The 18,054-nt window shown below is 40.5% G+C and overlaps 1 protein-coding gene across 10 annotated transcripts in view; it reads right to left on the bottom strand.

Annotated features, from left to right (window-relative positions):
* Window positions 1–17,081, bottom strand: part of DIP2C (disco interacting protein 2 homolog C) — a 542,404-nt gene extending 525,323 nt beyond the window's left edge. For 5 of the 10 annotated variants that reach the window (XM_073677659.1, XM_073677664.1, XM_073677662.1 and 2 more), the window contains exon 1: window positions 16,464–17,081. In XM_073677659.1, coding sequence (XP_073533760.1) covers window positions 16,464–16,548 — 85 coding nt within the window. In that variant the 5' untranslated portion in view covers window positions 16,549–17,081. Of the gene's footprint in view, window positions 1–1,649; window positions 1,740–16,463 lie in introns of all 10 variants that reach the window. The other 5 variants (XM_073677658.1, XM_073677663.1, XM_073677660.1 and 2 more) reach the window with 2 other exon arrangements.
* Window positions 17,082–18,054: the final 973 nt, after the last annotated feature.

Below are 18,054 nucleotides of genomic sequence, written 5' to 3'. Positions count from 1 at the left end.
CTTGATCAAATGTAAGAACATCCCCAAGACCAGACCGAGGTTTTATCCTTTTGGACAGATGAGAAGGACTTAATTAGTAGGAAAACAAACGAGTTTTAGACAAGAAACATGGAGAGAATCGCAAACATCATGAGCTCATCAATGAGAAGTCAAAAGACCAAAAAAGACAAAAAATTCTGTACAGAGACTATTCATTAGGTTCAATAAGAGGAGAAATAGACTGAGCAGTGATAACCAACCTTTAGGCAGATGCGGCATTTTTCAGAAAGGTCACGTTTTTTCAGGGCATTTTTATCTGCATTTTTTAAAAAGCTAACAATGCTGCATTTAAAAAAAGTCTAAAAATAAAGGGTTTCTTTTAGTGATTTATGGCTTGTGGCTTTTTTTTTCATATTATAGATCATGCTTTATGAATATTTTTTTTTTGCTGCCATTTTTTTAAGGTATCTCAAACCCGAAAAAAAAAAAAACACTATAAAACTTGGGGGAAAAAAAGTGTAAAACATACTTGAAGCTCATTCAGTCTTTTTAACAAAATGTGATAGAAAGTAAAAAAAAAAAAAAAGCATATGAAGGATATTACCAGGAGTTAATAAGTGTATAAAACAAATAATTCACAAAAAAAACAAAACAAAGAATCCCTCATGTAGCATTGAGGACCCACTAGCTTCTTTTGGCATCTTTGACCTCATGGATGATACCTATGGATGTCCAGAAGAATGAGGAGAACTTGTGGGGTCACCTTACATCTGTGTCTTCTCTACTGCACAGAGACCCAAATATTCGATTGCATATGGGTTTAATTGTCTATGGATCCAATATAACTGACAGAGACCCCTAGACGTGACTCAAAACACTTGGCAATTCCTCGCAATGCAGCAAACATCAGCAAAAATAAATCAGTAAGAGAAGCCAAGAAGAATGTTAGCAGAATGGATTATGTTAGTCAATTAGAAGGCTGTAATATTATTTATGCTGATGGATGGGACCCCGGTGCCACACTGATTTGAATTCATTTGCCTAAATAGTATTTTTTAATACAGCACTTAGGCCTTTCTCAGAAAAAGCCTTCATACCAATATTTTGATCTTGGCTGTCAAACTCTGAGCTTGAAGCTCATAAAAATCCTGTAAAATCTCACCAGGTCACTATTTAACATACACATCTGAAGAACAATACATGCGGGTGTAGGAGATTTGTGATCATTGCTCCATTGCTGGTCAGAGATGACAACTGGAGGTAATAGAAAAACCTGCATCCTCCTATGTAGTGATCAAATCCGTGGCTGCAAAGAATTGTAGGTGTATACTGATAACATATAGATTGTGAGCCCCAATGGGGATGATATCAGGGGAAAATAAAGATGTTTTATCAGCGAGTAAGATAATATTCTTTCATTTCCTTGCTCAACTAAATATACCGACTATACTAAAGCACTGTTGAATTAATGACGTTATACAAGTAAAATAAAATTAGTAAAAGAAATAAAAATAAACACTACAGTATACTACATTTACAGACAGAAGACAGTGAGTGCAGTAGTTTCATTAGTAGTTCACAAAATTTTCAACATTATAAATGCCAGTTACATCACTCCAGGAGCTAATCTACAGAGAACCTGTCATTTGGAATACATTTTTTATTTTTACCTGGTGTAACAGCTGATGTTCTCCTGAATCTGGGGTGGTTTACTTTTCGTTCCTGCGCCTCCCTGTTCTTGAGATATGGCCCTCTCTTCCCTGTATATAAATTTAGTATTGTTAGTGAAAGAGGTAATCCCATCTCCAAGATCCTATCCCAATATGTAGTAGGTGTAATAATAATAATAATAATAATATTAGCAAATATACTACATTTAGAAATGTAGTATATTTCTTCTGATTCACTATGTCACTTACCCCATGTGCAGGGCATTGCAGTAGCTTAGCTATCCATAGTTACAACCACTAACAATTAACTGTCACTATATGAGCGGTCATAACCATAGATACCTAAGCTACTGCAATGCCCTCCACATGGGGTAAGTGACATAGTGAATCAGAAGAACTATACTATGTTTCTAATTGGAGGTATTTGCTAATATTATTATTATTACTACTACACCTACTACATATTGGGATAGGATCTTGGAGATGGAAATACCCCTTTAAGGGAGGCGTGATCCTCAAGAAGACTCTTATAGAGAAAATATGAGGACCACACCCATTTAGATAAAAAAAATAAATAAATACAAAATAGAGGTACATATAAGGAAGAGAGGATCATATCTTTGGAACGGAGAGCCACAGAATCAAAAGAATAAAAAAAATCCAGATTCAAGAGTACAGCAACATTTACATCAGTTTAAAAAAAAAAAAAGTTACATATTTATGGCAAGTGTTAGGAAACCAACTTTAAAGAGGACCTAAGTCCAGGATGTCTTGCCCTGGTTGCAGTATACCACAACTGTTTTAAGCAACCTAAATACTTTTATTTTTTATCAATAGAAGATTATGATTTTTCTTAGGTGTAAAATGGTTTTGGGGTGCTGCAGCTTTTGGAAAAAAATAGTTTACGTCTTTTAAACGTTTTAAGATTTTGAGGAAGTTCACACTAGTGCCGAACTGCCCAAATAGTCAAAATGGGAAGAAAGGTTAAAAAAACAAAAAACAAATTGCTCTTTGGAGAGAAATGTACACAGCTCCTCTAGAACCCATCCAGTGGTCAATGTGTTACTGGATATGCTTTATAACCAAGGGAACAAATGGGAAAGTATAGAAACAATCCTTGTCTTTCATGCAAAGTCTATTTCCCCCAAATAGCAACCTCATTACCTATCTGAATGACAAAGTCAACAAATGCAGACAGCGCCTCAGAAGGAGGATCCTCGGGAGGAGGCTGAAAAGCAGAGTCAATAGATGCAATGGACCTATTCAAATACACCCAGGCCCTTTCATTAGGCTGTGTTTGCTCATTGTTCCTGCTGCTTAATCTCACAATCTCCCCTTAGCCGCTTTCTGCTTCTGCCTGTGAACCATCACAGGATATAGAGAATTCATGGTGCGGAAGACGCACCTTCACTTCTCCAAGAGGCGCCTCTGCCGTCTACCAACATTCGGAAGGAGAGGCCCTTCATCCACTAAACTACACGCATAAGATAAAGATTGCAAAACATTCGAGGGAAAAATGTACAGAAATGTCCCAAACTCAATTCCAGTTCGGTCAAGGTCATTACTCAGATACTTTACTTGTTTGGTTTGTTTTTATGTAGCCCCTCAATGACATACAACCTGATCATACCATGCTATGACTAATCTGCAGTCTATTATGAGCCCTCAATGTAGGCTAAACTTCTAACTAACAAAACAAAACAAGCATGTAACACACTGAAAAAAAAAAAAAAAAAAGAAAAGAATATGACAATGTCTCAAAAAGCAATTCCCCTATAGTAGGGCATAGCATGGCTTGCCAGAGGGGAAGAATAGTATTGCTCTCCCTAACCCAGCATTAACGCCCTTAGAAACAAATAATTCCCAGAGTGTCCTCTTAAAGCAAGTACTGCCTCCTGAATGCCCCCTCCAAAAGTAATAACACTTTTCTGCCCCTTCCCCATAAAAAATAAAGTTCTCTTTTTGCCTGCACACAGAGCAGACCGGCACAGGCGGCGCAATGCAGGGAAGTCACTGCACCTACTGACGGAAAGTGCTAGGGCAGGAGGCCAATGGCGCCTTCTTCTACCCCAGGATACAACTGTATTGGTGCCATGTTGAATTCTATACAGTTAACAATGGAGCTTGACTGGAGATCTGGGGCACTTGGCCAGAAGTCCAGGGAATGTGTCTTGCCTAGTTTGCTACCCCCTTAAAATCACCTCTGTATTTAGACTGTGGAAAGGCTCATGACTTAGGATAAGTTGGATAATATTTAGAAGTTCCAAACAAGACTTACTTTAGAAGAAAGTGTGCGGTCCCTTTAACAGCTAGCAGGAATGCAGGAATTGGGACCCAGCTGTCAGTGAAGAACAGCTTCCAGTCCAGATCTATTAATTTGCCCTCTATATCAGCTTCTTTAGAAACTCCGTCAGTGAGTTCTGATCTCTCATTGCCAAACATCAGTCCACGTGGGTGAAGGCAGCATCTCCTTCACAAACACAGTGGTGACCATTGTTGAGCAACGCTGCCTAAGCCTGCCAGCCGCATGGACCCCCGCTATTGTCCCATCCAAGGTCATTTCCCATATACAATGAGGATAATGCAGTGACAGTGAGAAGCCAAAAAAAGAAGGAATGAACTGTGTCCCTCACTGGAGCAGAACCTCTGCCAAGATGAGGAATGACACTATGCTGCCAGTCTGACTTGTATTACATTAATGTGGCACTGACACTGCCAACAAACGACAAGATGGTCAAATCTGTAATAAGGTTACTTACATGCAAATTCCCAATCCTTTTAGGAGTCAAAAAAAAAAAGACCTCACTATCCTCACAATACACACATTTTACCTTAAAGTGATGGTGTAGCGTGGGTTGCCAGCGCCCGGGCAAGGTAAGTATTCAACGCCTCTTCACTAGTCCAGTACGTAACCCCTTACCCCCCCAAGGACATGTATTGTATTGTTAGAAAATATTGAAATAACCATAGTTTTCCCCCTTTGGCCCCTAGTTTTTCTGCTGTTCGCTGAAATCTGGATTAAAACTTTAAATATAAACAGTTATACATTGTTAGAATATTTTTTCTACCTTTAATTTTTTAATGCATTGAGCTTTTTTTTTTTTAATGCAACTATTTTATTACCTATATAATTCTATACCCTAACTCTATTACCAATATACCTAACCCTACGGATGCTGCCTAAGCAGAGCACAGCAACCGATGACAAACTCATCTCGACTGCTGCGCTCTGTATAGGAAGTAGTGACCAGGATGACAAAGCAGCCACTGACAACCTTACTCATTCAGCTTGCCAACCGCCGGGTTGACATTTATTGCATCCGTGTGCCCCTTCAAGAAGAAGTCACAGTGGGGGCAGAGGGAGGGATTTTATGCCCCCACCGAACTTTGCATGAAATGCAACTGCGCTATGCCACTGCCTTAAAAGGAACAGCTCTGCACATTTTTGCATAAGGGATATATATTAGTCTGTCTGTTTAGGTACTTGTCCCCCAATAAAAATTATATATATATTTTTTTTGCAGAGATAAAATGTGCCAGTCGTGAGAAATCTAGTGTCAAAGTCATATGCTAATCAGAGTGCACTAGGGGCGTGTCAGTGCACTTTGACTGCTCCCAAGTGCACTTCCAGCTTGATTTGCATATGGCTTTTACACAAGATTTCTTAGATTTCTCATGATTGGCACATCAGATTTCTACATAAAAAAAAGACATCCTATTACAAGGGGTTACACAGAGCAGTTGACTAGAAGGCACCAGGTAACTAGTCCTGTAATAACAATCTCCCAATGATTTTATTGAAACAACAACACAAAGACTGTAACAACTGTTCCTGAATTAGAGGTTAGTGCACACTTGGTGTAAATGTTTTTTTTTAAATTAGCCATTTATACCCCTTCCAGGGGCAACAGGAGAAGGTGAAAGAGTAGTGTTTGAAAGAGCATCCCCCTGTATGACCTCTGATAGGTTCTCTTTAATGAGCATATTAATGACCTGTCAGTAGGTTTTTGCTATGCAATCTGGAGACAGCATGAGATAGGGTTAAAACACAGATTTCAGAATGCCTCTCTTATCAAATTCTGAGGTTTTGTTTATTTGTAATGATTGCTTTAGCACCAAGAGCTTATTATTGCTGGGACACAGCAGCACATATATGCTAGTCTGACACGCCCCCTGCTGTGATAGGCAGCTCACTGTCTATAGACATTGTATATTCAGAGACTTGTGTGGGCGGGGTTAGCTTCCTCAGCTCTGCTGTATTGCTAAATCCAAAACCTCTGATTGTGTAAGAACGGCTGCACCCAGTAAACTAAATGATACATTGTTGGATGCAGCTTCTCTTTGTCTACATCAGGCTGCTCTCAGATGAGGTAGCAAAAACATGCTGACAGATTCCCTTTAAGGACTATCATGACTATTGCTAAAATTACATTAAATCAGTCAGGCTGCTCGAGTGGTGAATATATTGCTCAGGGATGGGCAGATTACCATGTGTCCAGACAGAGCTCGAATTAGGAGTTTTGCACAGCGAATTTCTTTAACTAAGGAGACTCATGAGTCCTTAGTCTCTTCTCTATTATTCTTCAAAGTGGAGCAGACGTCTGCAGAGAGTGGCATGCACACTGCATCAGCCCATGGAAGCCTGAGCTGATCAGCTGCCCAGTTAGTGGAAAAAAACTCTCAGACAATTTCAGGAAACACCCTGGCAAGCTCCATCGAGCTGAAACCACAGAGAGAACCTTCCCTCTTGAAAACCACCCATCGAAAGTATTTTCCATTAACACCTTTTTCATAATTTACCAAATGCAAAACCAAAATGGTATTTGTGCAGCCGCTTCTCCCATCCAGAGTCCAATGCAATGTCTAGGTCCGACGCTTTCATTTTAATATTACAATATTATTTTATTCATTGCTTTTTTCAGCATGAAATACAGATTTACTTAAACTGACAGAGGAAATAAAAAATCACGAGAGGCTAAATAGTGTGTTTGACCAATGTACGGGCTTGTAGGAATCTCTGTGGATGTGTTTTTTTGTTGTACATTTTGTAATAAATTTCAAAGAGAAAATCACTACTTAATGCCATTTTGGCAACTATTTTTTATTGTATTATATACAATAGCAAGTCTGGGTCATCTTTTCCTAAAACTATGCACCATCCCTCAGTTATTCCTCCTGAAAACAAACTGAAAAGTGAGAGTTGAACCGTTCCTCTTGTCAATGAGGCATTTTACTGCATGGTCTTGCTGGGTTGAGAGATTTGTAAAAAAAAACAGTTTTCACCTATAAAATAACATGATTTGCCATCGGTATGGTGCTTTATAATGCCCATTATTGACAACCATATGACATCCGTTTTTTACAGTCACAATTAAAATAAATAAAAAGGCCCAAATAAAGTTTTCCTATGTAATTAGATTTTTGATTATGCACTCATTGAGTTCTAAAAAACAAAGAGATTACTGTACGGTATTTTTTTCTTTTTACTATTGTCCGTTTAGAAAAACCGTCAGCTAAACTATGACGAGAGTTGAGTACGCACAAAATAGAAAATTGTGAGTCTGTACTCCACTCGGTGCGTGTGCTCAGGCAGTTGTCGTACACTTGAGTTTCGCACTTCTGAGCAGTCTTTTGACCAATTATTTGGAGTCTCAGGACCTGGACCCCCCACTGACAGGAATACTCTGCATATCTCCAAGATCCTATCACAATATGTAGTAGGTGTAATAATATTAGGAAATACCTCCTATTAAAAATGTAATATACGGTAGTTCTTCTGATTCGTTATGTCGCTTACCCCATGTGCAGAGCATTGCAACAGCTTACGTATCCATGATTATTACTACTAACAGCTAACTGTCACAATATGAGTGGTCGTGACCATGGATACCTAAGCTACTGCAATGCCCTGCACATGGGGTAAGAGACATAGCGAATCAAAAGAACTATACTAAATTTCTAATTGGGAGTATTTGCTAATATTACTACATCTACTCATTGGGATAGGATCTTGGAGATGGGAATACCCCTTTAACAGCATACATAACATAAGAAAATGCTTCAAAGTTTAGACACACTTTCAGCAGGGCTGGAAATGAGGCCACAGCCCATCGACGGGGCTCCAATCAGGCCACAGCCCATCGACGGGGCTCCAATCAGGCCACAGCCCATCGACGGGGCTCCAATCAGGCCACAGCCCATCGACGGGGCTCCAATCAGGCCACAGCCCATCGACGGGGCTCCAATCAGGCCACAGCCCATCGACGGAGCTCCAATCAGGCCACAGCCCATCGACGGGGCTCCAATCAGGCCACAGCCCATCGACAGGACTCCAATCAGGCCACAGCAAATCGACAGGGCTCCAATCAGGCCACATCCCATCAATAGGGGTCCAAACATCCATAGCCCATCAATTGGGCTCCAATCAGGCCAGTAAGTCTTTATTTTATCTGTTTAATAGGAGAGTGGAATAAACTGCACTTTCCTAAACAGTGGCACATTGCCAAAAATATATTCCGTGTTAATTGGCGACATGTGCCACTGTTCTAAGAAAAGGTGCTAAATCTTTTACAATTTATGGGAAACATAAGTATGTACTAAAACAGACAATAAATCACAGAAAACAATTACCACTAACTGCAGCAAAAAAGGAGCAAATATCTGTAATTAATTTGGCACTGACACTCGTTCTACGAAGGTTTCATGATAAAGAATTGTATCAGTCAATGAAGCCAATGTCATTGTGAAATTCCTGTGAAAGCTTTAGCCACAGAAATTCACACAGATCCTCAGCTGCTGAATGACGGCCATACTCCTTCTTTATATTCTGTCCACGTTAGCAGGGAGAGACGACTTCATTGGTGGCTGTGGAGCAAGGTCCTTCAAGGAGATGGCATGAATGGGCAAAGATACAAAAAAAAAACAACACAAGAACAAACGACGAAAACTGTAAGGGACACACATAATATCCAGCAATAGTTTCTCGACAGCGTGAACACAGAAAAAGAAACCATGGGAGAAACGCAATATTCACACACTGCTGGGGGTCATGTATTTGCACCATTTATACCATGACAGGTTTGATACATCAGAAAATACAACACAACAGATTTATCATGGCACTGCACCATTTCTTGTCCAAAACAAAAAGGCTGGGCTTTTGTAGCACTAATCATTGGCATGGAGGCTCACATATGACAAAGGTTGAGTGTATTAAAAACCCCTTTGGGGTAGGTTCACATGTTGGGCAATTCGTCTGGATTTCTGAACCAAAATCTGCAGCATTTCTGTATCTAAGCTCCTTGCTTTTCGCACTTATTCATGCATTTTTCTGTATATTTTTTGAAGCAGAAAGCCAGGCGAGGGGGGTAGGGTAAGTGTTGCGCCGCAGCAATTCTCTAAAAAGTCGCTGACGAAAATATTTGTGTGACTTGCTGTCGCGCGACTATTTTAGAGCTATGATTTTGCTGTAAATCAATCAGACAAGTTGCAGATAAGTCCCAGGTTACATGCGACTTGCATTGACGTCCATGGCAAAGTGTGAACCTAGCCTGAAGCAATAGATTCTGCACAGATTTAAGGCAAAAGAATATAAAAAAAGGAGAAAGAAGTGGAGAGCTATCCTGACCGGAGGCAAAGATCTGCAATCCCCACCCTTATGTGTTAAATAAGGAATACAATGTCAATGTCTTACGCTCCTCCTTGCTGCTGCTGACGGGGCTAGCATTAGCTGAATTCGTCTTCTTGGCATAGAACCCTCCAAGACAGTTATAATAGCGGGGGAAAAAAAACTCAAATGTAATCAAGATTCCTCCTCTCTCAGAGCAAACAGAATCCCTATGACCCAGTGGTCAGGGGGTCTACTTATGCTTGGGGAGGGGGGTTTAGCTCAAAGTCAAATGTCGACTAGACTAAATAGACAACTATCCAAAGAATAGAGGTCGCTTCCAGCCTCTTGTAAGGATTGGACATGATTTAAAAGTTAAGCTGCGTATTATTCTCAGATGCAAGAAACTGAACCTCGGCTACATGGAAACCGGCTTCCTGGACACTGACAGCTGATGATCCTATAAACGTAAGCCTCTCACAGTGTTCAGCTGGTGAAGACCCGTCACCCAGAGAGGCCCCCAACTCGTCATAGTATCACATAGTCTACTACAAATAACTGCTCCATCTCCAAGCTTTCTTCTTTTCTTTTTTCCACTTAACTCATTCAGATCATGTCTTAGTTAACACTTTTTTCCATTTTATTGAATTATTAAAACGGATACCGTTATATAATAGGTTATTAAATATTGTATATTAATATATACGATAGACATTTTGGCGATCGTGTAAAAGTGTGGAAAAGTTGGAAATAGGAACAAATTATAACCATTTGTGTATCGGATACAACTGTATCTATTAGGGAGCAGACAGACGGCCGTATAACACGGACAACGATCGCACGGACTGGCCGGCGGCTCTCCTGACCCGAGCGTGACAGTAGCATAGAAATACATGAAGATGTCATGCTTCAGCCAGGAGAGACGCCGGCCAGTCCACACACTGCGTTGCGACTGTCGTCCGTGTCTAACTCTGCCCTTAAAGAGGTTATACGCTTGCAAAAAAATTGTTTTAGATGTGTTAATATTAGCATGATATTAAAGGAACTTACTAATTATTTTCAAAGGTGACCTCATCTTTAGCTTTTTAGTCTTCGTCCTGGGTTTAGCAGCTCCACATCGGACCTTTGATGGCGTTTCCTGACACAGGAAAGAGTTGTGTATGAAGGGGGCTGGCTGACTTAATTTCCATAGCTAAGCTGGCTATCTTTTCCGCCTATGTATCAGCTGGAACAAAGAAGAGGGCTGGCTTAAATATTAAAATAAAACAGTTAATCAAGGGGGCTGGCTAACAGCTCCGCTGAAGTGCCAACACAAAGAGTGAGGGGCAAAGGGGCCAGGAGTGGAGCTGCAGGGCCAGGAGTGGAGCTGCAGGGCCAGGAGTGACAACTGAAGATCAAGGCACCCATGGAAATAAAAGTATATTAGTAAGTTGTTTATCACCCTGTTAATGCTAAAAGTAATTTTTCAGAACTGGACAATCCCTTTAGCAAAAGAAAATGTAGCTTACGCTAGACAGTTCAGCTATAAACTAAGCATAACAGTCCTGATGATGGGATTTTTTAATTATCAGCTACAATCCATAAAAAGAAGGTAGCAACATGTGTTTAATATTCCTGCAGCACCACCACAGGTGAAATAAAGCATTGCATATATGTTTATTTAAATCAATGGGCTAAATGGGTAATGCATGTATATGCATAGTCCTCTAAATAGACAGGGATCCAAAATGAGGCATCTACATCTTCCCTTGTAGGGTATTTGCACTTTTCTTTGTTTTGAAAACCTGACAACAAACTCCTAAAAGGGTTATCTGGTGCCTCTTGCCTACACAGTAGGAGGCAAGAACTGCAGGAAGTAGGAGTTAACAGTTTTTGAAGCAAGACCATAAGCGCTTCCCACATCCCGCTAGGTACCCCCCTTTTACGTTTTGAGCATACTGCATATCTGCACTCATCCCATTTTAGGTTTCAGCTAGGTAATAAACATGGCTGCCATTATAGCACATTGGATTTCACTAGTTAAGAGCAATGGATTTCTAGCTGTACGACTGTGATATAACTGCTTTTCACAATATTATTCGCAATCTATTAGAATCAACACGAGTCTGGCCAGAATTAGGGCGCGCTCTTCCAGCGTCTCATATGTTGTGTAATAGGGAATACACAGTGGACAGGGATCTATTTGAAGTTTTCCAGGAAAACATGGTATTCATAAAGGCATAGAAGAATGTGCACAAAAAAATATATGGCACAATATGTCAGGCTTAACAGTGTCAGTATCATGTTAGGAGAAGATAAAAATGACCGACCACAGGAATTTTCAATATTATATGGATTTATAAATACATTTATGCAAAAGGTTTGCATCACAGACCACCTCTTTTTGAAGTGATTTCCAGGGGTAAGGAATAACCTAAAAGCTGGAAATGGTATTAAGAAAAATGTACAACCATGGCTCACATGGAAAATCCTTTGTCGCTTCGGTGCCTACGCTTTTAGTGGTCTTTGATACTCTATTTTCCTACGTGTCGTATATCGACGTGACCACTGCAGTCAGTCTTCTTGTGTTGTACACACTAGTATCACTTATGAACCATTGATTGGCTGCAGCAGTCACATGGATGTACGTGATGTCATCACTGCAGAAAAAAAAAAAAAAGAGAAGAGAAGCAGGGACCACTGGAGCATTGGTGCAATGATTTCATATTGATCGCCAGTCACATAATGCATAGTACATGCAACTGGTTCGAAAGCAACATTTTTAGTCTGCCCTGGGCCTTGGAGAAAACACATCAGTGTCGGCTCACTTTTCCTGGCATAAAAAAAAAAAAAAAAAAATAGCTATGGGGGGTAAAAATAAAATTTGCTTGGTATGCACTGCGACTTTGGCGGGAACACAAGTTGCGTGGCCAAAGATCGCTATGTGTTTCTGCTACATTGAAACAAAATACAAATAAATGGGGTTGAATTTCGACCTCCAGGGTTTTGAGACTAGTAAATCGCAGAAAATTCAACTGGGTCCAATTTTTCTGTCCGTGGTGCCCTAAGGGGTCTATGCATTTCTACTGCACTGCAAAGCACCTGAAACACTTGAACTTTGGCTGCGACATAAGTTACGTGGCCTAAATCGCCCAAGCCTTAATCCTGTAAATTTGAAACTGTTGTAGTAGGTAAAAAAAAAAAAATGGGGGAGTCACAGGCACCAGGACTGATAAAGTGGCTCTCAAACCAGGGCTGTGGAGTTGGAGTTGGAGTCGGAGTCAATGTCCATTTTGGTGGAGTCGGAATCGGAGTCGGTATAAAATGGACCGACTCCAACTCCTAAAATATATAAAAAAAATTGGGTACAGTAGTTCAATGCAGTTTGTGGGGAATATTTTTTTCATAAGAATTTGGGAAATTTATGAAATATCCTATAAATGTCTGTCCTATTCCTGATCTAAGGGTCTAGACTTTTAGCTGAGATGAATCTGTGCTACAGTAAATTTATCACTTACACATGAGCCATGTATGAGGGAGTCGGAGTCGTGGAGTTGGTGTCATGGAAACTGAGGAGTCGGAATTGGAGTCGGAGGTTTGGCTTACCAACTCCACAGCCCTGTCTCAAGCAGCACCCCATTTGTCATCTTCCTACACCTCTCAAGAGTCATGGCTGAAGGTGTATCTAAATCTTACATTTCTAAATAGCACACAAAGATAATTTATTGTATCTTATCATAAACCCACACCACATTACCGGCCGCAGCCTTGTCCAAGGTGTAAACAGAAGGGTCATCAATGTCCTCTGACAGAAAAAAAAAAAAACAATGTAGAAAGAATGGGCTCCAGAACTTTGCCCATGACAGTTCATCACATACACCAGATAGTAAAGGGAAGGCGACATGTGTTTGCACAGACAGCAGAGATAATACCGCACAGCGTGAATGTCTTATCCTCTAACCTATAATCTGTGCTCAGCTCTCGACACCTGTATACAACAGGAGCGGCCATTTTGAGGCCTGAAAAGCACTTAGAAACATGAAGCCTTTCACTAACAGGAAGGCAATGATCTCTCCACTATATGGGATAATGCTACTTTTTAATACTCTTTTTACAAGGCAAATTTTTACATTAAAGAACATTTTCTATAAAATATGATCATCAGCTGGGAAAAAAACAGTGGTCAGACATACTTATGAACTATATATATGTAATGAAATCCCATGGAAGCCAGTCTACACTATTACCTTCTTTCTATGGGGACAATAAAATAACCAGTCTGTGTCGTAAGGTATAGAATGTTATAGTGCTCAAAATTTCTCCCCACAAATCAATATATTTCAACAAGAACAAGTCGTCAAGTCTCCTTCTAACACAGGCCTACTTACTGCTATAAAATGTACAGTAGATATATCCCTCAGAATAATGGATCACTGGTTTTGGTGCAAAAAAAGGATCACTGAATATTAATTTAGACCTAACAGAACGAGCAAACAAGGGGTATAGGCCAAGCAGGGATTAGGTATTTTGTAATACGTCTGATAGCTCTAAAGCTGCTGTAATTTAGCTACCTGGACCCAGCTATAATAGGTTAGGACAGCGGCGCAACTTGAAGATTGTGGACCCCCAATAGTAAAATCTCAGTGCCCCAACTATCACGGGACTAACAGTACTGGTGTTTTCATAAGGGTCAAAAGATCTTTTGGGCCCCTCTAGGCTCCAGGGCCTTTGTACAACTGCAACCCCACCATATATCGGTTCCTTTGTTAGGTCTAGAGATGAGCGAACCTGAACTTACACGTGTGGGGTTCGTACTGGACACTAAGTCCAGTCTACCGGAAGTCCATTTTACTGTTCGGAGTAGTGCGTTCTAGAGAATATTTTCCAGGTCCAAAGTTCAGGTCTCCATTGTTTTCAATTGGGTTCGCGTTCTACTATCCGAACGGAACTTTGGACTAAAGTTCAGGTCAGGTACCAGAACCCGAACTTCCACGGGTCCGCTCATCCCTAGTTAGGACTAATGGACCGACTAAAGAAAAACACACCACACAGGGATAGAACAGGAATTGTCAACATGACTTGATTTTCGATTTCCATCAGACTGACAACTAATTTGGACATCAATTGATGCATCAAATTTGGAGCGGATTCTTGGAGAAGTCCTCCTCATTGAAGTGACATGCACTTTTTTTTCCGCCAATAAGGCCTTTTTTCGAAACCTGAAGAAGCAAAAATATCCTCAAAAAGAAAACAGAAAAAAAACTGATTAAATAATATAAACAAAGAAAAAAAAAAGAAAGATTAACAATAAAGTATAGGAAAAGTCTTTCAAGTGTTTTTGAAGCATCTCCAAAAAACTCCCACCACCCCCACCTAAATCCAAACATAACCAAACAGCCCAATGGTTTTCACCAGATTTCTCAGACTCCTGAATAGTAAGTTTGTGTTATGTACCAACATGAGGCATTTTTCGCTGCATAGTAGGCAGATGTGCCACTCAGGGCTTCGACGAGAACTGGCACCCATACCGGTACCCATGCCCAGAAGCAGAAATCAGTAAGGGACAACTAAGTAGAATTGTTACCACCACGACAGAAGAGGACAACTCAAGGACTTCCATTTACAAATGCTTTTTGGAGAAAATTTTCGCTATAATATCATTTTACATGAATGCTGGACCTGATAATTGCAGAAATTTTACTGACACACTCAAAGATTTGCAATTCATCTGGCATATCCTTTACGCCATAAACACCATGACAGAAAAACAAGAACAAAATAACACTTTCATAAAGTCGTATGATTTTGTAGCCTAATTGGTTAAGTCGGGCACACGCTGCCACAGAGGTCTAATCCACTTTTCCGTTATAAAAGCATGGCGGCATTATGTATGTGGTGAACATCCCGATAGGCCCGGAGCCCTCAACGTTTACTCAAATGCCATTAGCACTGTGACAATGAAAAATAATCTGTATGAAAAAAAAAAAAAAAATCAAGGAAAAACAAGATGGAGATTTCTCATGACCTAACCCGCTGGATATCTAGATTACAATCCTATTAGGAAAAAAAACTGTACCACATTTTATTTTTATTAAAAAAAAAAAATGCAAAAATGTAATCATTTTTAATATCGTCCATTGACAAATCATGAAAGGGTTCATTCAATCGGTACAAAAAAGAAAAGAAAAAAATTGACGGACAATTCTAAAAATTCTTTGAAAAATGTTCACCTCCAAAATCTACCAGTCTGTAAAAATAAAAAAAAGGGCACAAGCCAAGTATAAACCCTAAACAGGTTGGCGTTGGGACTATTTAAAGATGGCTTCTCTCTAAATGGGGTTGCCATGGTGATGCCAGCAATACTTTCGCTCCTTTGCTTTAGACGGGGAATGTTGTAAATTGAGTATTTGATTCCTGACAATAAACAAATGTGACTAGGAGATTATTTTTTTATTTTTTTTATTTGGGGGGGGGGGCTGGGGTAAGGGGATTTTATTTAAAATTTTTTCAGCTATTTATGGAGATTTTTTATTTTGGTGATTGGATATTAATCCCCGTTAATATCAACCTTACCGAGACAAATAAGGGCACAAAGGGGGGCAAGGGGGGGGGGGGGGAGGAAAAAACAAAGGAAACAAAAAAGGATTGAAATATTTTCCTTTTTTTGGACAAAAGAAGGTAACAAACCAACAACCCATCCCCACCTGGAATAAAACACACAATAAAAACGCAATGATACATGATGTCTGCCTGGCCCTAGCACATACAGAGGGCAGCATGTCAGCGCTGGGCAGAATGCAGCCTGCTGACATTGTGCATGCTGGAAATTATATTTTTAGGACATGTAGGATGCGCAGCACGAATATTCTCCACGTCCATTATCTCCGCAACATTTCAACAAATGTACAAAGAGCAGGGGAAAAAAAAAAACAACAACTGGGCATTACTATTCCAGAGGCCATCTATCACCCCCTGGCATACTGCTCCTGCATGACAGCAGCATTAACCCTTCATCATCACCAGCCCAACAAGTAGAGGGATCTGGCCCTGGTTGACCAATCCTCCACACTGCAAGGGGTTAATGGGCATGGAGGACACATAAGGGGTTAAGCAGTGCCTTCCCAGCAACAGAGGATGGATGCTATGGAGGGATCTGCAGTAACATGGGAGGGAAGGCTGCAGTCATCCCCAGATCAGGGGCTACAGAGACAGATGCAGAGGCTTCTTACCTTCAGACAGCTCCAGCTCCAGTTCTGCCAGCCTGGCTCTCACCTCCAGGGGAAGGGACACACTGTCCAGGCTGCGATCAGCCATTCTCCAGCTTTATAGTGGGGTTCAAGCAAGCAAAGCAGTCAGTCTCCCCCCAGCTCTGTCTTTGTCAGGCTCTCCTCAGCCAGGCATGGGAAGGAGGGGGGGAGGCTGCTGCAGAGGAAATGCACTGATTTGCTCCCTCCTTGCTGGTGTCTTTTGCCAGTGATGAAGGTGCTGAGGCTTCTCTGCTGTCACTTCTTCCCAGGCAGGAGATCAGGGCTGCAGTGCATCAGGCCAGCTCCTATTTGCATGGAGCACACAAAGCAGCAGACGGGCAGCCCACCCTGGCAGCTTTGCAGATCATTCTCTGAGAGCTGCTCTTTCCAGTGAGGAAGAGGAGGGAGGGGCTCCCAGTCATGCACACATATAGACAGTGCACCTTAAAGACGCAGTGCCATGCACTCTGTGTGCCTTCAGAGCTGCACTCTGTGCCCCCCTGCTGCAGGCTGGCTCACTGCATGCCCTGCTGCTGCTGCTGCATCATCTTCACCATATGTGCAGCTCTCCATTGGTGCTGCTCCCACGTGGATAAGCAGTCATGTGACCCAGAATTTGACATCACAAGTGTGAAACAAGTGGAAATGTCAGATTTAATCTTCCTTTTTTAAAATGTTAAATTTTTTATTTTTTTTTTTGCTAATCGATTAAATCTCCGAAATGAGATACAGGCACAACATTCTACTTTTTTTTCTACTTAAATCACGCAATATACATGTATATATTATTTATTTATTATTATTATTTTTATTTTTTCCTTTTTTTTTTCCTCCTCATCTTCCAAAAATGCTTTTTACTTTTCTGGCTACATACCCTCAGTAGGGCTTGTTTTCAAGGAATAAGTTGTAGTTTTGAATGACAATATTCATTTTACCGTATAAGTAGGGGTGAACAGACCACCCGTGGAAGTTCGAGTTCTGATACCTGACCGAACTTTAGTGCAAACTGTACCTGAACTTCAACCTGAACCTAAACCCCTTTGAAATCAATGGGGACCCGAACTTTGGAGCTTGAAAATTTCTCTCTCCTCTCCGGACTCCCAAACTGTAAAACAGACTTCAAAGAGAATTCCGTCTTCAGAGTTCAGCCCCCCGAACTTTACAGTTCAGGTTCGCTCATCTCAAATGCCATGAAATGGTGAAAAATAAAACAATGAAATTCCGCCATTGCTGTTTGTGTGTCGTTTTTAAGGCATGTATTGTGCAGTAAAAATGTCCTTGCAACGTGATTGTCCAAGTCAGAACAATTAATGCCATACCAAACTTGTGTTGCTGTTTTTTTTAATATTTCAGTAGCTTAAAATATTGATTTGTGTCGCCGTTTTCTGAGACACGTAATGTTTTTATTTTTTCGTTGAGTCTTCGTGAGGGCTTGTTTGCCGATCTGACATTTTTTATAGATACTATTTTGGGGTATATACCGCATTTTGATCGCTTTGTATTGCGTTTTTTGGAAGGTTACAGTAAATAAAAAATGTTAATTCTTAAGTTTCATTTTTTTTCTTTACCTTAT

Source organism: Phyllobates terribilis, unplaced genomic scaffold, assembly GCF_046119375.1.
Source record: "Phyllobates terribilis strain yellow unplaced genomic scaffold, ASM4611937v1 Scaffold_4__5_contigs__length_816908805, whole genome shotgun sequence".
Lineage (NCBI taxonomy): Eukaryota > Metazoa > Chordata > Amphibia > Anura > Dendrobatidae > Phyllobates > Phyllobates terribilis.
This window is presented reverse-complemented; position numbering and strand designations above follow the sequence as displayed.